The following is a 19,586-nucleotide window of genomic DNA, read 5'->3' as shown; positions in this document are numbered from 1 at the left end:
TGCGAGTGGGGCCACCTCACCATGTCCCAGCCTTGGATGGGAGCTCAGCAGGGAGCCAAAGGTGACGGGTCAGCAGCAGCTGAATTCCTTAATGGAATTATTGGAACACAACATCCAAAAAGAGGAGATTCTCACGTCTGTTTTGAGACATTAAAGCCTCCAACTGACCCCCAAACCTGCCTGAGTGGGATTTGCGTCTTCTTCCAATGTCATTTACTCACAGTTGTCCATGCAGAATGCCTGCTTCTCAAAAGCAGACGGCTGTCAGTCGCCAAGGTAACGCTCCGACAACATCCATATTTGACCCCTGAGGGACACGAGCGCGCCCTCGGTCATTCCCAGCCGCGGCTGCAACACGTTCTAAGCAGCTGGGATGTTTTTTATTTAAAGTGGATTAATTGCAATGTTCATGATAAGTGGGTGTGAAAAAGTCACGCCGTCACGTTTTAATCCCGATTTTGTTATTGCTCCATTCAGGGGAGAGTTTCCTGCGATAAACATGGCCTCAGATGGTCGTTGTGTCGAGAAATGAAGCGTAGGACGTCTGTCAGCGTGCCTAACAGAGCACCTGGATGCCAACTGGTGGCTTTATTTGAACAGCAGTGCAGTGTGCTGTAGACCTGAGTACACATCCACCCCCCCCACCCCCACCCCCCCTGCCACCACCCCAACCCACCCAAAATTGGTTAAGAAAAAAGAAAAGTTGCTCTTTGTTCTTGTTTGGACGTGCGGGAGGTGCGGGGCCTGCAGGGCTTCCATGATGGTTCATTAGTAATTGGATTGTTTATGATTGTTCAACACAATATGAACTCAGTGTAAATGGAGTTAAGCTCTTTAATGCCTGTTTGCCTCCCAGTTGGTGCTTTTTAATCCAACTTGTGACAATGTCATAATTTTGTGTTTTCATAAATGAGTCACAAATGTCGCGTTTCACTAACTCCACAATTAAAAACTGGCGTTTAAGCATTTGGTCATTTTGGTGTCACGTGTGCTCAGCGACAGAAGGTGATGGACAGAAGGAACCTGTGGTAGCGGATACCGACCTTGAGCCGTCTGCATCCCGCACCGCGGTGCTGCTGGACCTCCCGGATCAGTGAAACTCAAACAGCCATTCAGTTCTGAAAGCACGCCCTTCCTGCAGCCACACCGAGGCTGCCGCAGCATTCCAGTCTGATTGGCTTAGCTGTTGGCCCAAAGCCCAAAGGATGCCTGTATAAAACTCTCCTTGTGCTGAAGCAGGCTCAGAAAGCAAACGGGACAGTGAAACTCGCAGCGGACTAACAGAACCACCGAGAACCAACATGTGTAAAGGATTAGCCGCCTTACCCCAAAGCTGCCTTGAACGGTAACATCTTCCTCATTTTCCTGACAAAAGTGCTTTGAAAGTTTTTTTTTCCCTGTACTTCAAATGCATGTAGCGACCAGATATGAGCGAAGTAGGACTTTTATTCATAAGGAGCTCATTTTCACTGGAAATTAGATTTTTGTTTCCTAGGAAATATGATTTCATCTGTGTTTGTTCTTTTTTTAACTTAATTTGCTGAAACCATTAAAATGCTGCTGCTGTCGTGTTTAGAAGAAGATTCTTGGAAGTGAAGAATGTTGGAAACTACCGGAAAAGTCATGGTTTGCAGGAAATTTAGTTTTAACCGATGAATAGGAGCTTTTTAGATATGTGGAGTTTGACAACTGATTTAAAATCAGTTCTCAGCAGCGGAGTGGTTGGAGGACGGCTGGAGACCTTTGAGAGCCCAGACGTACGAGTAACCGATAACACTCTCCTCTGGTTCCAGGGCGAAGGAGATTAAGTCAAAATTGGGAGTTTTGCTGCAGAAGCCAGAGAATGCCATCGACCTCATCATCCCCTACCCCGAGAAGACTGAGAAGAAGCCGGAGAAGCAGCAGAAGTGAGTCTCTGCCGCGTGTCAGAAGGATGTTTGTCAGATGATTCAATTTAAAGCGGAGCAACGGGCAGGTTCAGGATGTGCACATCAAAGGATCGGATCAAAGGGCAGGAAATTCTTTATTGGGTCACGGCTTGAACTGGCCGCACAGCAACATTTACCGGTACCTATTTAATATTGAAGGAGGGACAACAAAAGACTCTCAAACGACAGAATCAAATCAGGCATTCGTTAGATGGACAATCAGATCAAACCACATTCAGCTCATTTAATGGTTAAATGGTTTAAGTCAAAAGCCTCAGGGAACAAATGCAGCCGCTTAGAGGCTTTTCGTGCAACGGGAAAGGAACAGCATAGATTAGAAGGATCACCAGTTTCAACGAGTCAGCCTTCCAGCCAACTGTTGAAATGCTAACCAGACACAATCCGCTCGCTCGATGTTTCCCAGACGTGAGACTTGCTCCTGCGATGGAGGTCCAAGAATGTTGTTTGGCTCTGTGAAGCTGTGCTCATCCAGGTGGAAACAGAACATGGAATAAGATGTTTTTAGAAAGTTTCAGTGTTAATATGGGCGCGCTTAGACTGGAGACATTGAGACCCGCCCCCAAAGTGGCAAAATAAACTCATCATTTAACCTTCATGAATGCGTTTATATTTATTTTTGTTGCACCTGCATGAATGTATTCTTGTGACATTTGATCTGTGTTAAATTTGTGCGTCATCCTTTAGTTTGGTCAGGAGTCAGTTGCTATTTTAAGCCAAACGAGATGTAATGTGAGAACTGTGGCTGTGTGAGCACTAACCCAACAGGTAAAACTAGGTTCCAGTCCAGATATCCTCTTGGGTGCCAAGTTGGCAGAATGATTTATTAGCTTGGCACCTCATCTTGGTTGTTGCTGCTGAGGTCTCCACATCCAGACAAAACCCCCTCTAATTCCATCCACATAAACCCGCTAGTGACACACTTCCATGTGCTGCTGTCTGCATGTGTGAAGTTAAAGGGATAAAAAGTGAGTTCTCTTTCTGTCCAGGCCGACTCCAGAGGAAGCGGCTCAGTGGCGTGAGAGTCTGGACAGAGTCCTGAACAACAGCTGTAAGTGTACTTACTGTCTCAGAACACTATGTGAAAATCCTACACATCAGCCCCGACCCTGACCCCAGCCCGGTAACCTTCCGCCTGGCCTCATGGGCTCTGACTGCCCCACATGGGACTCAAACCATTTTGGTCTCCATGGTGTTCAGATGTTTGTGTATAATAATATCTGAGAGCTCGGGTCCGAGAATTGAAATGTATGTATGGTTTGTGTTTACAAAGCTAAAATCAACAGCCCTGAAGACTCCGATGTTTAATCCAAGGAGAATCCTTCTGGGAACAACATATACACTCATTACAATAAACAGAATAAAATGTTTCTCTAAAGTCACAACGTCTTTATACACGACCCTCGGTGGAGATAAAGCCGCCGTCTTGCTTTCTTGGCCGAGATGCCGTGGCCACTTTTTTCCATAAACCTCCAGAAAGATGAAGATTTCCCTCCAACGGGACATCAGCCTGTGAAAGTCCAAAGATAGAACTCATCTCTCATGATAAGTAATAGCATCTGCACGCTCTCCTCCCCGCGGCTCACAAACAGCATGATTATTATATAAATATTACACAACACCCTACTAGGACTATAGCGTGTCAAAATACGGGGGGGGGGGGTGTTGAAAGGTGATAGAAGTTGGTGGTACGTGCGCTCCGTGCCGCCTAATCCTTGTACCAACTGTGGTGATTGTGGTGGTGAGAGACACTTCCACATGCCGCAGGGCAAACTGGGAGATTTATGTCTCTCGTGTGTTTGCCTGCCTGCAAGAATGTGTGTTTGCATCTGTGTATCAAACCTCTGAGGGTATGTGTGTTATGCTAACATCTCCGGGGAGAAGTCGAAGTGATTCCCCGGCTGGTGATGTCGCACACGTTCTATGATTGATTTGATTTGTTCACCTACATCACATCTGACACTATTTTTTTTATTATTTCCAGTTAATTCCTGTGGGATTCTCAGAAAACTCGCCTCTTTTGTGCCTTTATCTGCGCTCTTGTTGCTCTAAATGTTCCAAAAGTGTTACAGAAATGGAGCTAAGCTGCCGGAGGTGTTCCTGTTTTCATGTGTCCCCGAGCTGAACGCGTCTTTCAGCTACAGCCTGATTGAGACGGTGCTATCTTGAACCGCACCAGCCATCTAGATGGCAGATAAAAGCCCGAGGCCGAACCAGAACCGCTTATCACCAGCAGCACATGTTTGCTCAGACAATGCTGCATTAGAACCCTTATTTTAGCACAACCCCAGCCCCTATTAATGTTGGCTTGATTACACTAAATAAATGCCTGTTTGGTTTAAGAAGTGTTTGTGCAGAAGTGTGTTGAAGTGAGCGGCCACTGAGAGAGGATTGTGCACGTTGGTACTGGTGGTACTGGTGGTACTGGTGGTACTGGTACATGGTGGACGGCTGTGAGCGCTCTGATCTCCAAATACAGACTTCTGTTTTCCACATCACTCTCTTCTGCTTACGGTCCTGGAACCTGGATGCAGCCACTCTTGAATTCTCCATTGACAAGTGCTTACGTTGTTAATATTAGTGTCCCCGGTTGTCTTGGTGACCGGCTCGCTCATGCATCACAGAGGCGTGGACACGAAACTAGCACAGCAGAAAGGACGGAGGCGAGACCCCGAAGCCGTGACTCTTTTAACTTTTAAGAGCGTTGCGGGACCTCGCCGTGGATTTACAGTATGTCATAGTTTCCATGGTTACAGAAATGTGTGCGCATGAATAGCGCACAATAAACATGCAGCTTAAATAGTCCTGCCTGAGTTCTCAGAAGTGACAAACATATGTAAACAAGAATGTGGCGGCAGTGATCAGACTCGAGGAAGTGTCCGTTTTAGCTCAGCTGCCTTTTGTGGATGGAGACGTTGGTTGTCCTCTCGTCCCTGGTGAGATCAGGTGACCTTCAACGCTCTTCCCGTTCTCTCTGCAGATGGTCTGAATGCCTTCCGCAGCTTCCTGCAGTCTGAGTTCAGCGACGAGAACGTCGAGTTCTGGATGTCCTGCGAGGACTTCAAGAAGACCAAGGACCCTGTGAAAATGGCTGCCAAAGCCAAGAAGATCTACGAGGATTTCATCCAGGCGGAGGGACCAAGAGAGGTCACTGACGCTTGTTTGTGTTCTTTTGAACAAGATCGCGTTCTCACGGGATCGAGATCATCTAGTTAATGCGCGTTGCGTCTGATGGGCGGCCGAGCTGAGCACAGAGACGTGAAATTATCAAGAACGGGATCTCCTCTGGATTCCTCTGGATCCCACATTTAATCATTTCGGTTTTTAACTTTAATACCTTTTTCGAAGCCGTCTGACAGATTTGCCTCTCGTCCGCCCACCTGCAGGTCAACATCGATCACTTCACAAAGGACATGACTCTCCGGAACCTGGTGAAGCTCTCCCACATGACCTTTGACCTGGCCCAGAAGCGGATCTACGCCCTGATGGAGAAAGATTCCTTTGGCCGTTTCCTCAGGTCTGAACTGTACCAGGACCTGCTGGTCAACTAGACTGCAACAGGAGCTGAGAGCAGCTGGGTGGGGAGGTGGGGCGGATTAAAAAAAGCAGTTCATTCACATCACAACCTTTGTTTTTTCATTAGAGTATTTTTAACAAATTCCCACTTTTAATAACATTTTGCATAACAAAGACTTTTATTGGACATTGATTAATATTGCGAAAGGCAGCGGAAAATTTTGGATAAATCTAAAATTATAGGGGCTGATTTTGAACTCTTTCCTCCCCACCCAACACACACACACACACACACACACACACACACACACACACACAGATATATAGTTCATCAATCTGGCCCAAACACACACTTTTTGCCATGAAATCTGAAATCAAATGTTCAAGTAAAGTCCCGAGTTGGGACATTTCAAGAGTAAAAAAGACACATTAAAATAACTCCAACACATTTAAAACTCAAGAAAGCTGAGCAGATGTCAGTGTTGCAGGAGGGGATTCGTTAACCTTCACAGCCACACCCACATTATAACGCTAGTTAATTCTTGTCCACGCATCATTGTATCGCAGCTTCGCCAAGTAGTGGAGAGACACGCGTAGCTTTGTGCTTTAGATTTATCCTGTCTACCATTGTCTTCTGTCGGATGAGGAGTGCTTTCAAACGTAAAGGTGCCAGAGGACATGTCCTTGAGGTGAGAGGGACTCTTTGCTCATGACCCTCAGTCCAACACAAACGGTCGAGTTGAAATAAAAAGCAAAGTCACGCATAGTTAACTTTCAGTTACTTATGACATCAATAGAGTCTCATGCAGCATAAATCCCAGTGCTAGTAAAGCTAAATAAGGACAAAAGAATCATTTATCGATGTCAGAAATAGCTAGTCCCGACAGCTTTGTGTTCTCTGAGGCCGCTCCTTCCAGTTCTCCGCATCGGTTTTCCCAAGTTGATTTTATTAAGACGTCATCAGTCCTCGGTGCCTGGAAATTACAGATTTCAGTCTATGAGACCGGAACCATTGGGAAAACTCAAAATAGAGATTGCTGGTTCTTCGTTCCAGTATATTCCGTCTTTGAATTGGCTACTGTGCAGGCCAGATTGGACCTTCCTGGATAATCAAAGCATTAAGTAACATCATGATTAGTTTTTTGGCATCACTGCTCTTTCACTCATGCACACAAATACAAGTACAGTGTAACAGCCCCCTCTGGCTTTAAAGTGTCCTTTAAGAGCTGTCCAGAGAACAGTTCTGGTTGGTTGGCCCGGTGGTTGAGCGTCTCCGCTACCACTTTACCGCAAGTCGCTAAGATGGGAAAATCAAGTAGGAGGGATCTGAGATATCGGCAAGGATACAGAGTTGGGAGTTGGAAACGGTTCTTCCCGTGTGATTATACAGAAGCACGTGGCCCACTTTCACCGCTGGTTTACCGCATGGGAACCAGAACCTGCAGACTTCAGGAACAGATGAGGGGGGCATATTTAGCTCACAAACGGTCACATTTATAACAAAGTTTGACTTTTCTGGTTTACTTTACTGGGTAACACTTTCAACCACAAGTATTGTTTTCACTTGACTCCACGTGATGCTAATTCTGATGATATATTCTGACCCGTCTACATTCAGTGAACGTGTAGAGGAAGCACATGTACTCTTTTCCATTATAATGCACAGCATATATGTCTGATTGTAACCTAGATATTCAGCATTGTTAAAGCCCTTATTGTCTACATTTCATTGATTCCAGCTTCAGACAGCGCTGACGAGGCTTCCTTGTGGCACAGATTGGCCAGTCTGCTGCCATAAAATGCTACATTTGTGTTACAAAAGAACACAATAAGGGCTTAGACACTGCTGAGTGTGCATTACTTAATGTAGCCTTGCATGTACGTTTGTGGAGAGACATAAAAATATATAAGCATACATTTGTTGAAGATGTATTTATTGTGTGTAGATATTGACTATTTACAGGCAACTGTGTCCTTTAAGTTATTCTTCAGCATGGAGAGCAAATCTTGTGAATCTATGAATGAAGAGCTGGAAAGAACTCATCTTTTCACTGACATAAAAAGAAACACCCCACTTCCAAATGTTCTTTTGTTTTTTTTCATTAAACACCTTTTTGGAAAGAGCACCTCTTTAATCTAAGCCGACACAGAAAACATCAATTAAAAACTCCAAACATCTGAGGCTCCCAGCAGATGTGGCTAAACTGGTAAAGCAACAGGTCAGAATACAGATGCCAGGAGCAGTAATACAGCATTAATAGGCCATATAAATGGGTAATATAAAGGTATGCTAACCATTAGCCTTAACCTTCATCCTTCATAGCTCTGGCAGAAGGATGGAGCCCCAAAAGTTGAAGATTCTGAGAGGAAAACTGTAATTTAGAGCGCTGCTGCTGATGTGTGGAACCCCTGCATCATTAAAAAGGACCAGAGTCCTGATGAAGCATCTCCATACACAAACACTCACACAGTTTCAGTCTGTTGCTGTGTAACAAAGTGACACCAATAAAAGCCCAATTTTAGGAAAAAACCTCCCAATTGTCGCCCATAACTGAAAACACAACGTTAAGCCTGTGAACTCTTTGGCATTAATCCTTTTAAAAGTGAAGTGTGTTATATGAGCTCATTTCGCTCCAAATCTGAAAGAAGATCAAGAATTTTGCAAAGGACCATGTGAAGGTTGTTAAACAAGAAGGATTTAATTAAAAGATTAATCCTCAGCTGATGGCTCCATCTCTTCATAGCTGAGATGATCGTACTTATCCTCCACCATCACTATCAGTAACACTGGTTCTGTTCTGTATGCAAATGACCACATGGGGACAAATGAGTCCATTCTTTTAACCTTTCATCTTAAACATTGTTTGTACAAGGCTTCTAAGCAAATTCCAAAAAACGCCTTGTACAGATAAGAGGAATGTCGGACGTCCCAACCTCGTAACGCCCAGCACTCTTCTCATGGCAGCGGGTTGGTAGAAATGCCACCACCCACAACGACTGTCTGTTCCACAACAGGACTAACATCAATAAGTGAATTTAATGGTCTGTCGGAACACGTTGTGGTGTCTGATGTCGTATTTCTGGTCTAATTTCTTTATAGACCTCTGAGCACCCACCACAGGGACTCACCTCACATCGGACATTAGTCTCGAGCGGGCTGGTTCTGTAATGATCCTTTTTGTTGCTCTAATGGGTCCATAAAGTCATTGACTTATAATTAATAGACCGGTGAGTTCCTCGGGGTGACCGATGTCCCCGTAATCAATTGCAGGCAAAAGCTTTAATGTTCCTCAAAATGCAGTTTCTGACACACAAGAGCAAGAACAAACCCTTTTGTAGCGTGATTTATTCTAAATGCTGCCCTCAATGGTGAACGTGTGAAGAGTACAGACGTGACATGAGCAAATATTTGACATCACCAAAAAGCCTCCTGGATAAAGCCAAGTGTGGACAGCCGAGCGTGCAATAACAGGCGTACGTGCTGGATCACCTATCCCTCTAAGAACGGTTGTGCAACATTTGGACAGCGGTCAGCCCGTTTTCCAACCATTTCAACGCGATTTCAGCGGATTCATTCATCAGCCTGTGGAAGGCTGGAGACGGTTTTGTTCTGTAGAGGATCCGTGTCCTGTCTGATGAACCCAGCCGGATGAACCCAGGACCAGCAGCGTGTGTGGAACTAAGCAGCCACAGAAAAAATATGTAGCCTCATAAAAAGTGACATCAGTTCAATTTTAGAGACACGTGAATTCTAGCATTAACGTCCAAAAAAGTCACCGGCAGTTTGACACCCTCGTCTCTTCATTGTTGTCTTCATTTACACCTCCATCCTTCCACCAGCATTGTATGTGGTTGCAACGTGCCCCTGGAACACGTAACCCTAACCTTAACCCTAACCCTAACCCTAACCTTAACCCTAACCCTAACCTTAACCCTAACCCTAACCCTAACCCTAACCCTAACCCTCTAACCCTAACCCTAACCCTAACCATCTAACCCTAACCCTAACCCTAACCCTCTAACCCTAACCCTAACCCTAACCCTAACCATCTAACCCTAACCCTAACCCTAACCCTCTAACCCTAACCCTAACCCTCTAACCCTAACCCTAACCCTAACCCTAACCCTAACCCTAACCAGCTGCACCTCCTGCTAGGATCAAGCGAGGAACTCTCCCCCACAGAAAGGGGACACCGAAAGACAAGTCGCAGCTTAGATCTCCTTTCTTTGCTCTTCTCTCGGTCCTCTCTGGAACTGTCCTTCTCTCTGTGAAGCGTGTCTGGGGACAACATCAGCATTCAGCTAGTATGACTTTCATCAAGGATTTCTTGGTTTTTTTTAACTCTTCTGGGAGAATAACTTTAACGTGGGACAACCTGAGGCCTTCCACGGACAGGTGTTGCCTCCTGGGTGTCCTGGGTGTTGCCTCTGCCACTAACGCACCGAACACGGAGGAAAAAAATGACGAACAAAGATGTTCAAGACATTTAGCATCCTCTGCACTTGCTCCATGATTTGATATTTGATGAAGGGAAACATTTCTACATGGTTTCAGATAAAATGTCCCAACCTTTAGTATCAGATGATGGTTAAATCATTTCACACATGGCAAACGCTATCAGAAAAAGCTTTAAAAGGATGGCAGCACCACAACAAATAAAAATACAAAGTGTCCATGAAGCACTGAAGCCCTCCAGCAGCTTTATCATTGAAGCCGTTTGGAGACAACAAACCAGAGCTCCAGCCATCCGGCCGGCACTGGGTCGGCTGTTCTATGTGCACGTTTGTGTAGATTTATTATCTTTGCACTTGCGCGTGTCAGCATGTACGTGCTTCCCAGCACGTGTAATGACATTATAGTCCAGATCATCCCATCAGGTTTTAATGAACAGGCCCCACGGCTGCTCGGTGTTCAGAAAGCAAAGGGAAGGTCCAGCCATAAGCAGGTTATTGCTGCTGGTCTGTTTAGGCGAGCGTGGAGCCTGATCAGATTCAGGACTGTGTTATAGCTGCAGGCCAACAGGAGCAAACAGCCCCCGCTTAATTCAACCCATCATGAGACCTTTGGATTCAAGAGATCTTTAGTGGATGTACTTTACTAACACAATGAAGGAGGACAGACACTATTCATTGTTCTTTCCATCATTTCAGCCAGTCACTGTGGTTAACTCCATCTCCTGTCTCACATATTCCAATCAAAAATGTGATAACCTTCATCTTGAGTATTGGGAATGTCATTTTCCAAACTCATTTCTCCTCATTTCGCTCCCCTCCCAAGCAGAATGGCAGTTGATCAACTATTTGGGTGATTTATACAGCTGCTCTGCCTCCGTCTCTCTCTAGATCGAGGGTAATGGCGCAAACATGCTCGAGTGTGCCAGAGTACAGGATGTTCTCCATCTCCCAGCTCCTCCATGATTAAACCTCGATCAGGTGTCACATTAGGCTTCACACACCCCGATAATCAGGACCCCTCCACCAACAGCTTTGAGAAAAGTTTGGCCTCAGATCATCCACAAACCCACCATTCCAAAGGCCATTTTTTTCTTTTTGTTAAATCCACCAAATGTTGCTCTAATCACTGAAAAAGAGATCAATAATTTGATCAATAATTTGTTCAGATGTAGAAAAGGGGTGAGGTGTGGGGGCCCACAATGGGTCTTCATATTCTATATGAGATGAGCTGTAAATATGAAGCACATTTAAATCCTGGTTTAGTTTAGGATCAGTTCCCTGAAGAAGAGACTGATGAGCTTATTATCCACTCATTATTATCTTTGGTAGATCTGGAGCACGTTGAGGATGCATCTGGAAAAAAGGCCCCCGTTATCAGTTAAGGTTAAAAAAACACACAGCAGGCTGAACGATCGTGAGCTAATGATGTTAAAGGGACTTGTTGGATGATTACCTGCAAGGTCAGTGGTCTATTGATGACTTAGTGAGGACATTTTTATCTCTAGCACTGACAAAGCCCTCCATCCCACAACAGAGCTTATATTCAAACATCAGTGAGCTCCACTCAACATAAAACTATATGTCCTCTCTATACGATCACATTAGCATCGTTATCCATACATTAGCTGCGTCCAGTGGGGATGGATAAACACTGACACGGTGGCAAGTGGAAAATGGTCAAAGATCACCAGAATTTTGACCTTATTCATGAAAAGCTGAAGAATAAGTTGGAATGCCGCAACATTGTCCTCCACAGTGTTTGACAGGGAAGGACTTTGGGTCATTTTGGTTCCCGTTCATCCACTGATGATGAGACTGATTTTCTCTTGACTCCTAAATCTAAATCTACACGCTTCTGTGGAGCTACCTAAATGGGTACTTTGATCATGTCAAGCCAAACTTTCAAGTTGTGTAATTACTCACCAAGCAAATCTTGGGTGATCTGTAGACCCATTTATCTCTGTACAAGCCGCCGTTTAACCATCACTCACTCGGCTGACAAGATCAGGTTTTGCAAGATCATGTAATTAGCTTCAGAAAGGGAAGTAATCACAGGTGATCTATGAGCAGTAAGAGCCGTGCTGACTGTGTTCTGGTCTTCTCTCACAGACCTGAACCCCTTTCTGGCCTCAATCACTTGGTCTCCAGATGATATAGAGCAGATTAGCTCTATTTTCTCTGACATCAGCAAGAACAAACAAAGCCATAGTTGAGCTGACATTTCCTTTCAGGCAGGATGAGAATATGGTGTGTGAGTCATGGATTTCTCTCGGCCCCTGCAGCCTCCTGCAGTCAGTATTAATGTCAGTAAGTAGGACAGATGTGTCTTTTCAGACTCTCCTCGCTGTGTTTAATAAATGATGGAGGCTTTCTGATTCTCGCTCCCTCCCGAGGTTGACATAAATGCACATGCATCCTTTTCTCTAAGCTTTTAAGGTCTGCTTGGAAACACTGTTAATCCACTTTGGAGAGCCTCGATTGGTAAAATATTAACCCAGGTACTTTTAGTTTGGCTTAAAAAAAGTCTTTCCTGTGTTCTTCAGTTAGGAGCTGAGCGGGCAGATGGAATTAACCCGGTCAATATTTACCTCTGACTCGGTCTGGGATGCACCTGGACAAGATTGAATCGAGAGAAGCTCATTTTGCATCCTTGAATAGACTTCAGAGGAAACTCAGAAAAATGAAACACATCTGAGGCAGCAGAGCAATTGTTATTTAATTATGTCTGACAGAGAGCATGAAGAGGATTGGAAGGGCAAGATTCATGAAGGATGATCACTTTTTTCCAAGAAACCTTTTTAATTTTATTTACGAAGGTTATTTTTGAGTTTATAATAAGCTGTATGATGATTAGCCATCTTCGTCTTAAGGGAGCGTCAGGCTTCTCCAGAAGGAAGATGCAGCATTTCCTGTTTAGTTGCCCTGACACACACTTGACTTGAGTATTACTGTAACCCTCATCCATCCCATGACGAGTCTCAGATTTGGTCCAACAGTCACTGAAAAAATAAAATAAATTTTCTTTGGGGCTGAAAATCAGCCGAGTTAGACACACATCAGCAACACAAACATAGCAACAGCACAAGCAAGAGTCTTGTTGGTATAGTGAGACACTTTATTACGTTCTTTATTCATTAAAAACTGCTTTTATGGACAAATAAAATTTGGAAATGTGACTGTAAATGCTGAAGCAACCAGCAGTGCTCTTGAGAAAGGACTAATCAAACTTGGCTGCGACAACCGTGTTGCACTGTTTTCACCCGCTACGTGACATCGCCAACAGCTGCCCATTCGTTTGAGAGCTGAAAGCTTCCCAGGCCTCTGAGTGTCGGCTGAATTTGCCCTCGTTATTCTCTCCATTATGAGGCAGAACAGTCGTCAGAGCGGCACATGCAGGTAACATCAAAATCATAGGTTCATCATTTTAAAAGACCTGTGTTCTTTAACAGAAGAGCCTGTCAGGCTTTTATCTCCAGGCAGAATCTCCACTTAGACACGTGCACTAATTTCACAGTCCTTGCTGGAGAGTCTCACGGTCAGAAACGTGCACATCTTCAACTGGATTTTCATTTACCTCAGGCTAAACTTTCCACAGGAAGATAAAACCAAAATTGGAGGTCAATTTGAAATGAGTGTGATGCAAAAATGAATGAGAGAAATGAGGTTGTTGGACCTTCTCAGGCTAAAATGGCTGAGCTTTTCTGTAACAACTGCGTCACAAAGGCCAACTTTCAATAAGGGCCATCAGATTGCTGCTTGATAGCATTTAACAGGCCTTTTAGACACACCAACAAATGTAGCTAACCTGTCATGATGGTCACACCTTGGAAATATGTTAAACCTTCCATTATAAAAGAAAGAAATGAAAACAATTTTGTCACAGAAAATAAGAAAAACATGGCGACATCATCAGGAAGCTCAGGGATGACAAGTGCAGCATGTGTCTTAAATCAAATGTTTCATAATTATACACGACAGACAGTTGGGATTATCAAACCCACATTTTATTTTGAGGTATTGATAAAAACATGACAATTACATAAAAAATAAATAGTTATAGATGGATTCTAGTTTTACCTAGTGTACCACCACTAAATCCTCAGTTAATGCTAAAACATTGACAACATACCGTCCATGCACAACAGGGCTAAACATCTGGTTCATGGGGGGGGGGGGGGGGGGGGTTCTACACATCAAAACATCAGTCCCATAGGTCACACATTGATCTTTTCTTTGACTATTCAAAGATTATTTGGCTTGAAAGGAAATCAATACTGCACTATTAAAGCTCCCTACAACCAACATTTAGACAGTTCTTCAACACAGCCAGTCAATTTACCTATAGAATGATCGATCTACAGAGATCTATAGAATGAGAATGTAGACATCATAATCATGGTGGAGGTAGCTTTACGCTGTGATCTGTTCTCAACAAGCTCTGGAGGAGCCGTTCTCCAGTTACAGCCCGTGACGCACACCAGATCACAACCGGCGTTTCAAAAGCAGAAGTAAAACAAGTTAAATAACTAAGCATTTGTTTGGCCGTTACAACCTCCGCGATGTCCTGCTTCGATAAAGGATGACTCCAATTTGTGATTTCTGCTAGCTGGAATAATTTAATTTCAGGTCAGATTGGAAAATGTAATTAGTGTTACCATGGCAACGGTGGCCGGAACATTCATCATTACAGCTGTAGATTGCATTGATAAGACCTTGTTTTTGTTGACGTTGACTCCCGACTGTTTCGCTAACCTTTAAGAGCGATGCTACTTTCTCATGTTCTCAGTTTTTTTTCCACATTCCTCTGGCCTTCCCTGCTCACTTCCTGTTTAGGCTCCACCAGCTAACACATGCCTGTTCTCCAGGCAGTCAGAGCTTTTCGCCTCCCTCTTGGCCTGCCTCTCAAGCAGATCCTGGACCAGCGTGGAGTGGAGGAAGCGTCTGTAGGAATCTTTCTCCATCAAGATGTAGATCATCTTCTGGGCCTCGTCGAAACACGACGGGTGTGCCTGGTCAACGTTCTGCCTCGTTTCCTCTCTTGTCACCGCGTCCAAATTGACCTTAATTGGCAGAGATTGAGGGAAGAAAAATGGTTTAAGGACTTTTGTATTTTAGGGTGGATATAGCACACCATCAAGTTTTATCTTCTGCTTTGTAACCTTCTTATTTATTTAAAGGAATCACCTCTTTAGGTGCATCTGATTCAATGTACAGCTGATATATCTGCTGGGCTCTGGCTGCCAAGTCGGACGGCGCCATTTTCCTGTACTCTTCACAGGCGACCCAGAAGTCCATGTTCTCCTCACTGAACTCTGACCTCAGGAAACTGGCGAAAACTTGACGACCCACTGTTGGAGGAAAAAATTAGAATTCATGGTAAGATTTCATCCACAATATAAGCAGATATTCACTTTCATTAGGATGTAAAATCCATTAAATTGGTTAAAAATGACAAAAAAACACATTAGACATTATAGATGTTCTCCTTCTAGAACCTTTAGTGGTCCTGGTTTCTTGCGGAAACCATATAAATATAATACATGTCTTGTTTTTCCATTATGAAATCAGGAAACCCTTTAGAGAATAAATGAATTTATTTGGATTTTTCTCGCTGTATGGTGGGAAAACGTTGTTTCAGAGCTGTAAACATTAAAGCTTTCACTTTTTTTTCCCATCATGGAAACTATGATCTATACAGCTGCACATCTAATGAGGCTGAGTTGGTACACTTCCTGGAAACCAGCTTAAATAGTTTCAACATTAGAGACCAATAAGTTCATGACAGCATAAATAAAATAAATTCTATTGGCCCTGTAAGAGTTTAGTGATGAGGGACAAAAGGAAAGAGGAGACATGACGGCATCAGAGGTCAGGGGTCAGGTCATGGAACACAAGAGCTCTGAACCCTGATGGTTCCCTCCAGGCCAGTGCTCCTTGTTCGGTTCCAAAACTTTCAAAATGTTACACACACACACACACACATATGCACACATACACTAGTCACTGTGACCCAAGGGGATATTAAACGATGCCTCCAGACACGTAGCAGCAGACCAGAGCATGAGAAGGGCTCAGCACTCAGTGATAGTAGTTTAATTAGCACTGATCCTTACTACAATCATGGAAAAAACACGAAAGGGGAGATATGATGCAAAAATCACTTTTGGGATTTAACAACGTGGAACATTAGATCATGTGAGTTAAATTTGTCCAGTGCGAGTTAAACTTACTTTCGCTGTTCATCACGTGGCTGAAGGACAGATTCCATTTCTTCACCTCGTCCGCTGCAGGCACCCTAAAACAGAGTTTGATTAAAAAGGTCATTTCTTTATTTAGCCCGCTGTTCCAAATACTCCTGACGTAGAAGCATCTCTGTATGCACAACCCAAAAACAGGCTGTTGTATTCAGACTGAGCTGGTATGAATTAGATTATTGTAACATTAGGCCACATTAGGGTGATTCTCATTGGATAATTCACCAAATATCATATAATTGTGTATGTGTGACACAATCTAGAATTTGCAAAGAGATTCCTTTAATGCAACGTCCCTGAGAGAAAGGCTTTATTTAACAGATAATAAAACAGTAACTAATCAAAAAGTTCATTTGTATTCAGTCACCGATAACAAAAGTACATTGATTCTGTGGTGAAAATGGGAATGACGTAATTATAGCAGATTAAAAGAAGCATTGATTATCTGTAATGGTCCCTCAACAAGTCAGATGTTATCGAAAATGAAGATGAGGCTTAGTGTCCAGATTGAGGAGTCGCTCTGGATTATTGTAAATATAAATCCTCTTTGTATATTCCAAATCCTGTTCTATTTGATTTTATCTTATTTTTCTCTGAGTGCTCTTGTTGCTGTTGTTGCACTGTAAATTTCCCCGTGTGGGACAATAAAGGATCTGAATCTGAATCTAAAGGCAATTATTGTGCTCAACTTGGAAAAAATAATAATGCCCACGGTTGTGGCATCACACCTGACAAGCAAAGTTTAAATAAAATGTCTGCAACTCGCAGGATAACGACCAGGGACTCATTATATCTGCATCTCCTCATGATATCATGCCTGTAAAATTTAAATAAATATTCCTCCATCGTCATTATTATCATAGAAAAACTCTTTCAGAATCAGATGCACCTTAATATTTCCACAGCATGTTCACCTGTGTAGCTCAGTTATTCTATTCATTGTAATATTCCGATGTTCCTGATCCAAACTCGTGCGTCACACCTCACAAAGCTTCACCATTAATGTTCCTGCATTAAAGCTCTCGTACTCCGCATTGATTTTACATCCGTTTTCAAACTCCCAGACGTGTTTTTAAGGGGAACCACAGAGTGAAGCAGCAAAAATAGTGTCTGCTGACCTCTTGGCTGCAGTGGCGGCGGCGGCGGCGGCGGCGGCGGCAGCGCTCTTCTCTTTCTGTTTTGGCTCCGCCGTTTGGTGCTCAGGCTTCTGCAGTAAAAAGCTGATTTTGTGCTTGATGTCTTTAGCGCTGTCAGGAGAAAACAGACAGGAGGAACGAGGGAGTTGCTTCATTAAAGACTTCGGTTTTCAAGAAAAACATCATCCAACTGGCTCTTTTGTGCATTTAACTGCGAGTCGGGCGAGATTTGCTTCTTAAATCATCAACACAGTTTCACATCTTCAACTCTTCATCTTTGTAACTTACCTTTTCAAGCATGTGGCAGGAAGTGTTGCCAGTCCTTTACACATGATAGATTTTTAAAGGTCCAATGTCAGAGCTGCCGTGAAGCTCAGAGTTTGTCGTCCTCAGGATTAGACAGCAGGCTGTTTGTGTCTCCACCCCCATCGGACGCATTTTATAGCTGCAGAGTGCTCAGAAAATTGACCAATCACACCACAAAGATAGAGAAAGAAAGGGAGAGGGAGCGAGAGAAGAAAGGAGGGTGAAGAACACGGAGGAAAATTCAGCCAAATTGGCTTAAAGTCCGACTAAGACAAAAGATTAATCCCAAACAGGGAGGCAGGTGGGCCCTTTGACATTTGTCCTTCAGGCATGTTGGCATCTGTTTTCACATAAATAACTTTTTAAATAACATTTGATTTACGGTCTAAAAACACAAATTTGGAACAGAACCAGAACAAGAATCAATGTCACTGTGGTCCCATCAAAATGGGTTTAAAAACATGAATCCTCTCACAGCAAATGTCTCGTTTCAGTCCGTCCACTTCAAACTGTCTGTCTGTCTGTCTGTCTGTCTGTCTGTCTGTCTGTCTGTCTGTCTGTCTGGCTGGCTGGCTGGCTGGCTGGCTGGCTGGCTGGCTGGCTGCTGGCTGGCTGGCTGCTGGCTGGCTGCTGGCTGGCTGCACGTGAGGTGCACAACAATGGTTTCATCATCCCCAGAGGTTGCCACGATAAAAAGATGAAATATTTAGATGGTAATATAAACCGTTATATTACTTCCTGCCCTTGATGGAGGAGATTGAATATATTTCTGGGGTTTAAACAGCAACACACGTTGAAGAGGGTTCAGAACCACCTGTCAGGGCTAGTTTGGGTTACTTTGAACTGTTGCTTCTTCACGATTTTCTGAAGAGACTCGTTATTGACGTGGGAGTGTGAGCAGCCCCACAAACTGCAGTCAACAAGGCAGAGATGAATCAGCTGGATATTCTCCAGTCATTTCTGAATCACAATGAGAAACTAAACAGAGCGATAAATTATCGTACAAGCTGGGTGTGTTCCGGTCCCAAGAAAACAGCAATTAACGTGATGAAACATCCAGTACGGCGATGGAGCAGCATGATCTGGAATTGGTTCTCTGGAAAAACGGTGCGTTAAAAACTGTTCTCACAACAAATCAGAAGGGAAGCTGCTAGCTGAAGCACGAGCCAGGTTTAAACTCTTAAAACACCCCTCAAGTGGAGCCTGTGTCTATTTACAAAGACTTGTTTCGGGGAATGTGACGGGAGAGGTGGCGAAACTGGGGTTGAAGGACGTTAGCATTCTTCGAAGCGACAAGTCAGTTTCTCTTTTCTTACCAGGAAGCAGCAAATCTGCTTTTGTGGCAGCTCACTATAAAACAAGGCTAAACTCAATCTTTCCTTCGGCCAGCGTGCCCATCGGTGTAGGCCAACATTTGCCTCCACCTCGTCCGATATTTTGCTTTCAGAGTCGTGACTGTTGGCTCTAATGTCAGTCTGTACCAGTTCCATACGCTCCCTGCTGCCGCCTCTCCTCCCATTCATCTTCTGCAGTTGTGAGGACGACATCACTGTTTGGATAGTAAATAAAATGCAGCAAGGGCTGCAGAAGTGCGTGTGCACGTGGCCGATGCTCCCGTTTGGCCTGGCAAGCGTGTCTGAACTGGTTAACGTGCTGGTCCAAAAACAAATTCAGCGGTCTCCAGCACTTCCTGCCAGTTATGCATTAACACTAAACCACAGTGTTTATTCTGGTACCTTCCATTGGATCAAGAACAAGTGTTGGTTTGTCTCTGATTTCTGGGGGGGGGAGAAAATCAAAGTGTTGTCTTTCTAATGGTCACGAGGGGTCTAAACCACCTCTGAGTGTATTCTTGTGAGTGTTCGTGTCGCTAATATCCAGGCAGCATAACCACAACCACAGCGCAGCAACGAGCAAAGCGCTTGGACCCGTCCTCGTCCGGCCTCCTTCCTTCAGGCTCTGCTCTCCTTTCC

General features: G+C 44.0%; 2 protein-coding genes across 2 annotated transcripts; one reads left to right on the top strand and one right to left on the bottom strand.

The window, feature by feature from the left end:
- The first annotated feature begins 1,202 nt into the window (after positions 1–1,202).
- On the top strand, positions 1,203–7,580 carry LOC101075850 (regulator of G-protein signaling 5-like). Its single transcript, XM_003974420.3, has 5 exons — positions 1,203–1,345; positions 1,794–1,907; positions 2,936–2,997; positions 4,927–5,093; positions 5,333–7,580. The coding sequence occupies exons 1-5, from the start codon at positions 1,302–1,304 to the stop codon at positions 5,495–5,497; spliced, it is 552 nt and encodes a 183-aa protein (XP_003974469.1). The 5' UTR covers positions 1,203–1,301; the 3' UTR covers positions 5,498–7,580.
- Positions 7,581–13,899: 6,319 nt separating this feature from the next.
- rgs4 (regulator of G protein signaling 4) lies at positions 13,900–17,729 on the bottom strand. Its single transcript, XM_003974438.3, has 5 exons — positions 17,596–17,729; positions 17,290–17,418; positions 16,148–16,212; positions 15,102–15,265; positions 13,900–14,977 (listed from the first exon to the last, which is right to left on the bottom strand). Exons 1-5 carry the CDS (start codon positions 17,637–17,639, stop codon positions 14,747–14,749), a joined length of 633 nt encoding a protein of 210 aa, XP_003974487.2. The 5' UTR covers positions 17,640–17,729; the 3' UTR covers positions 13,900–14,746.
- Positions 17,730–19,586: the final 1,857 nt, after the last annotated feature.

Source organism: Takifugu rubripes, chromosome 20 (genome assembly GCF_901000725.2).
Source record: "Takifugu rubripes chromosome 20, fTakRub1.2, whole genome shotgun sequence".
Classification (NCBI taxonomy): Eukaryota; Metazoa; Chordata; class Actinopteri; order Tetraodontiformes; family Tetraodontidae; genus Takifugu; species Takifugu rubripes.
This window is presented reverse-complemented; position numbering and strand designations above follow the sequence as displayed.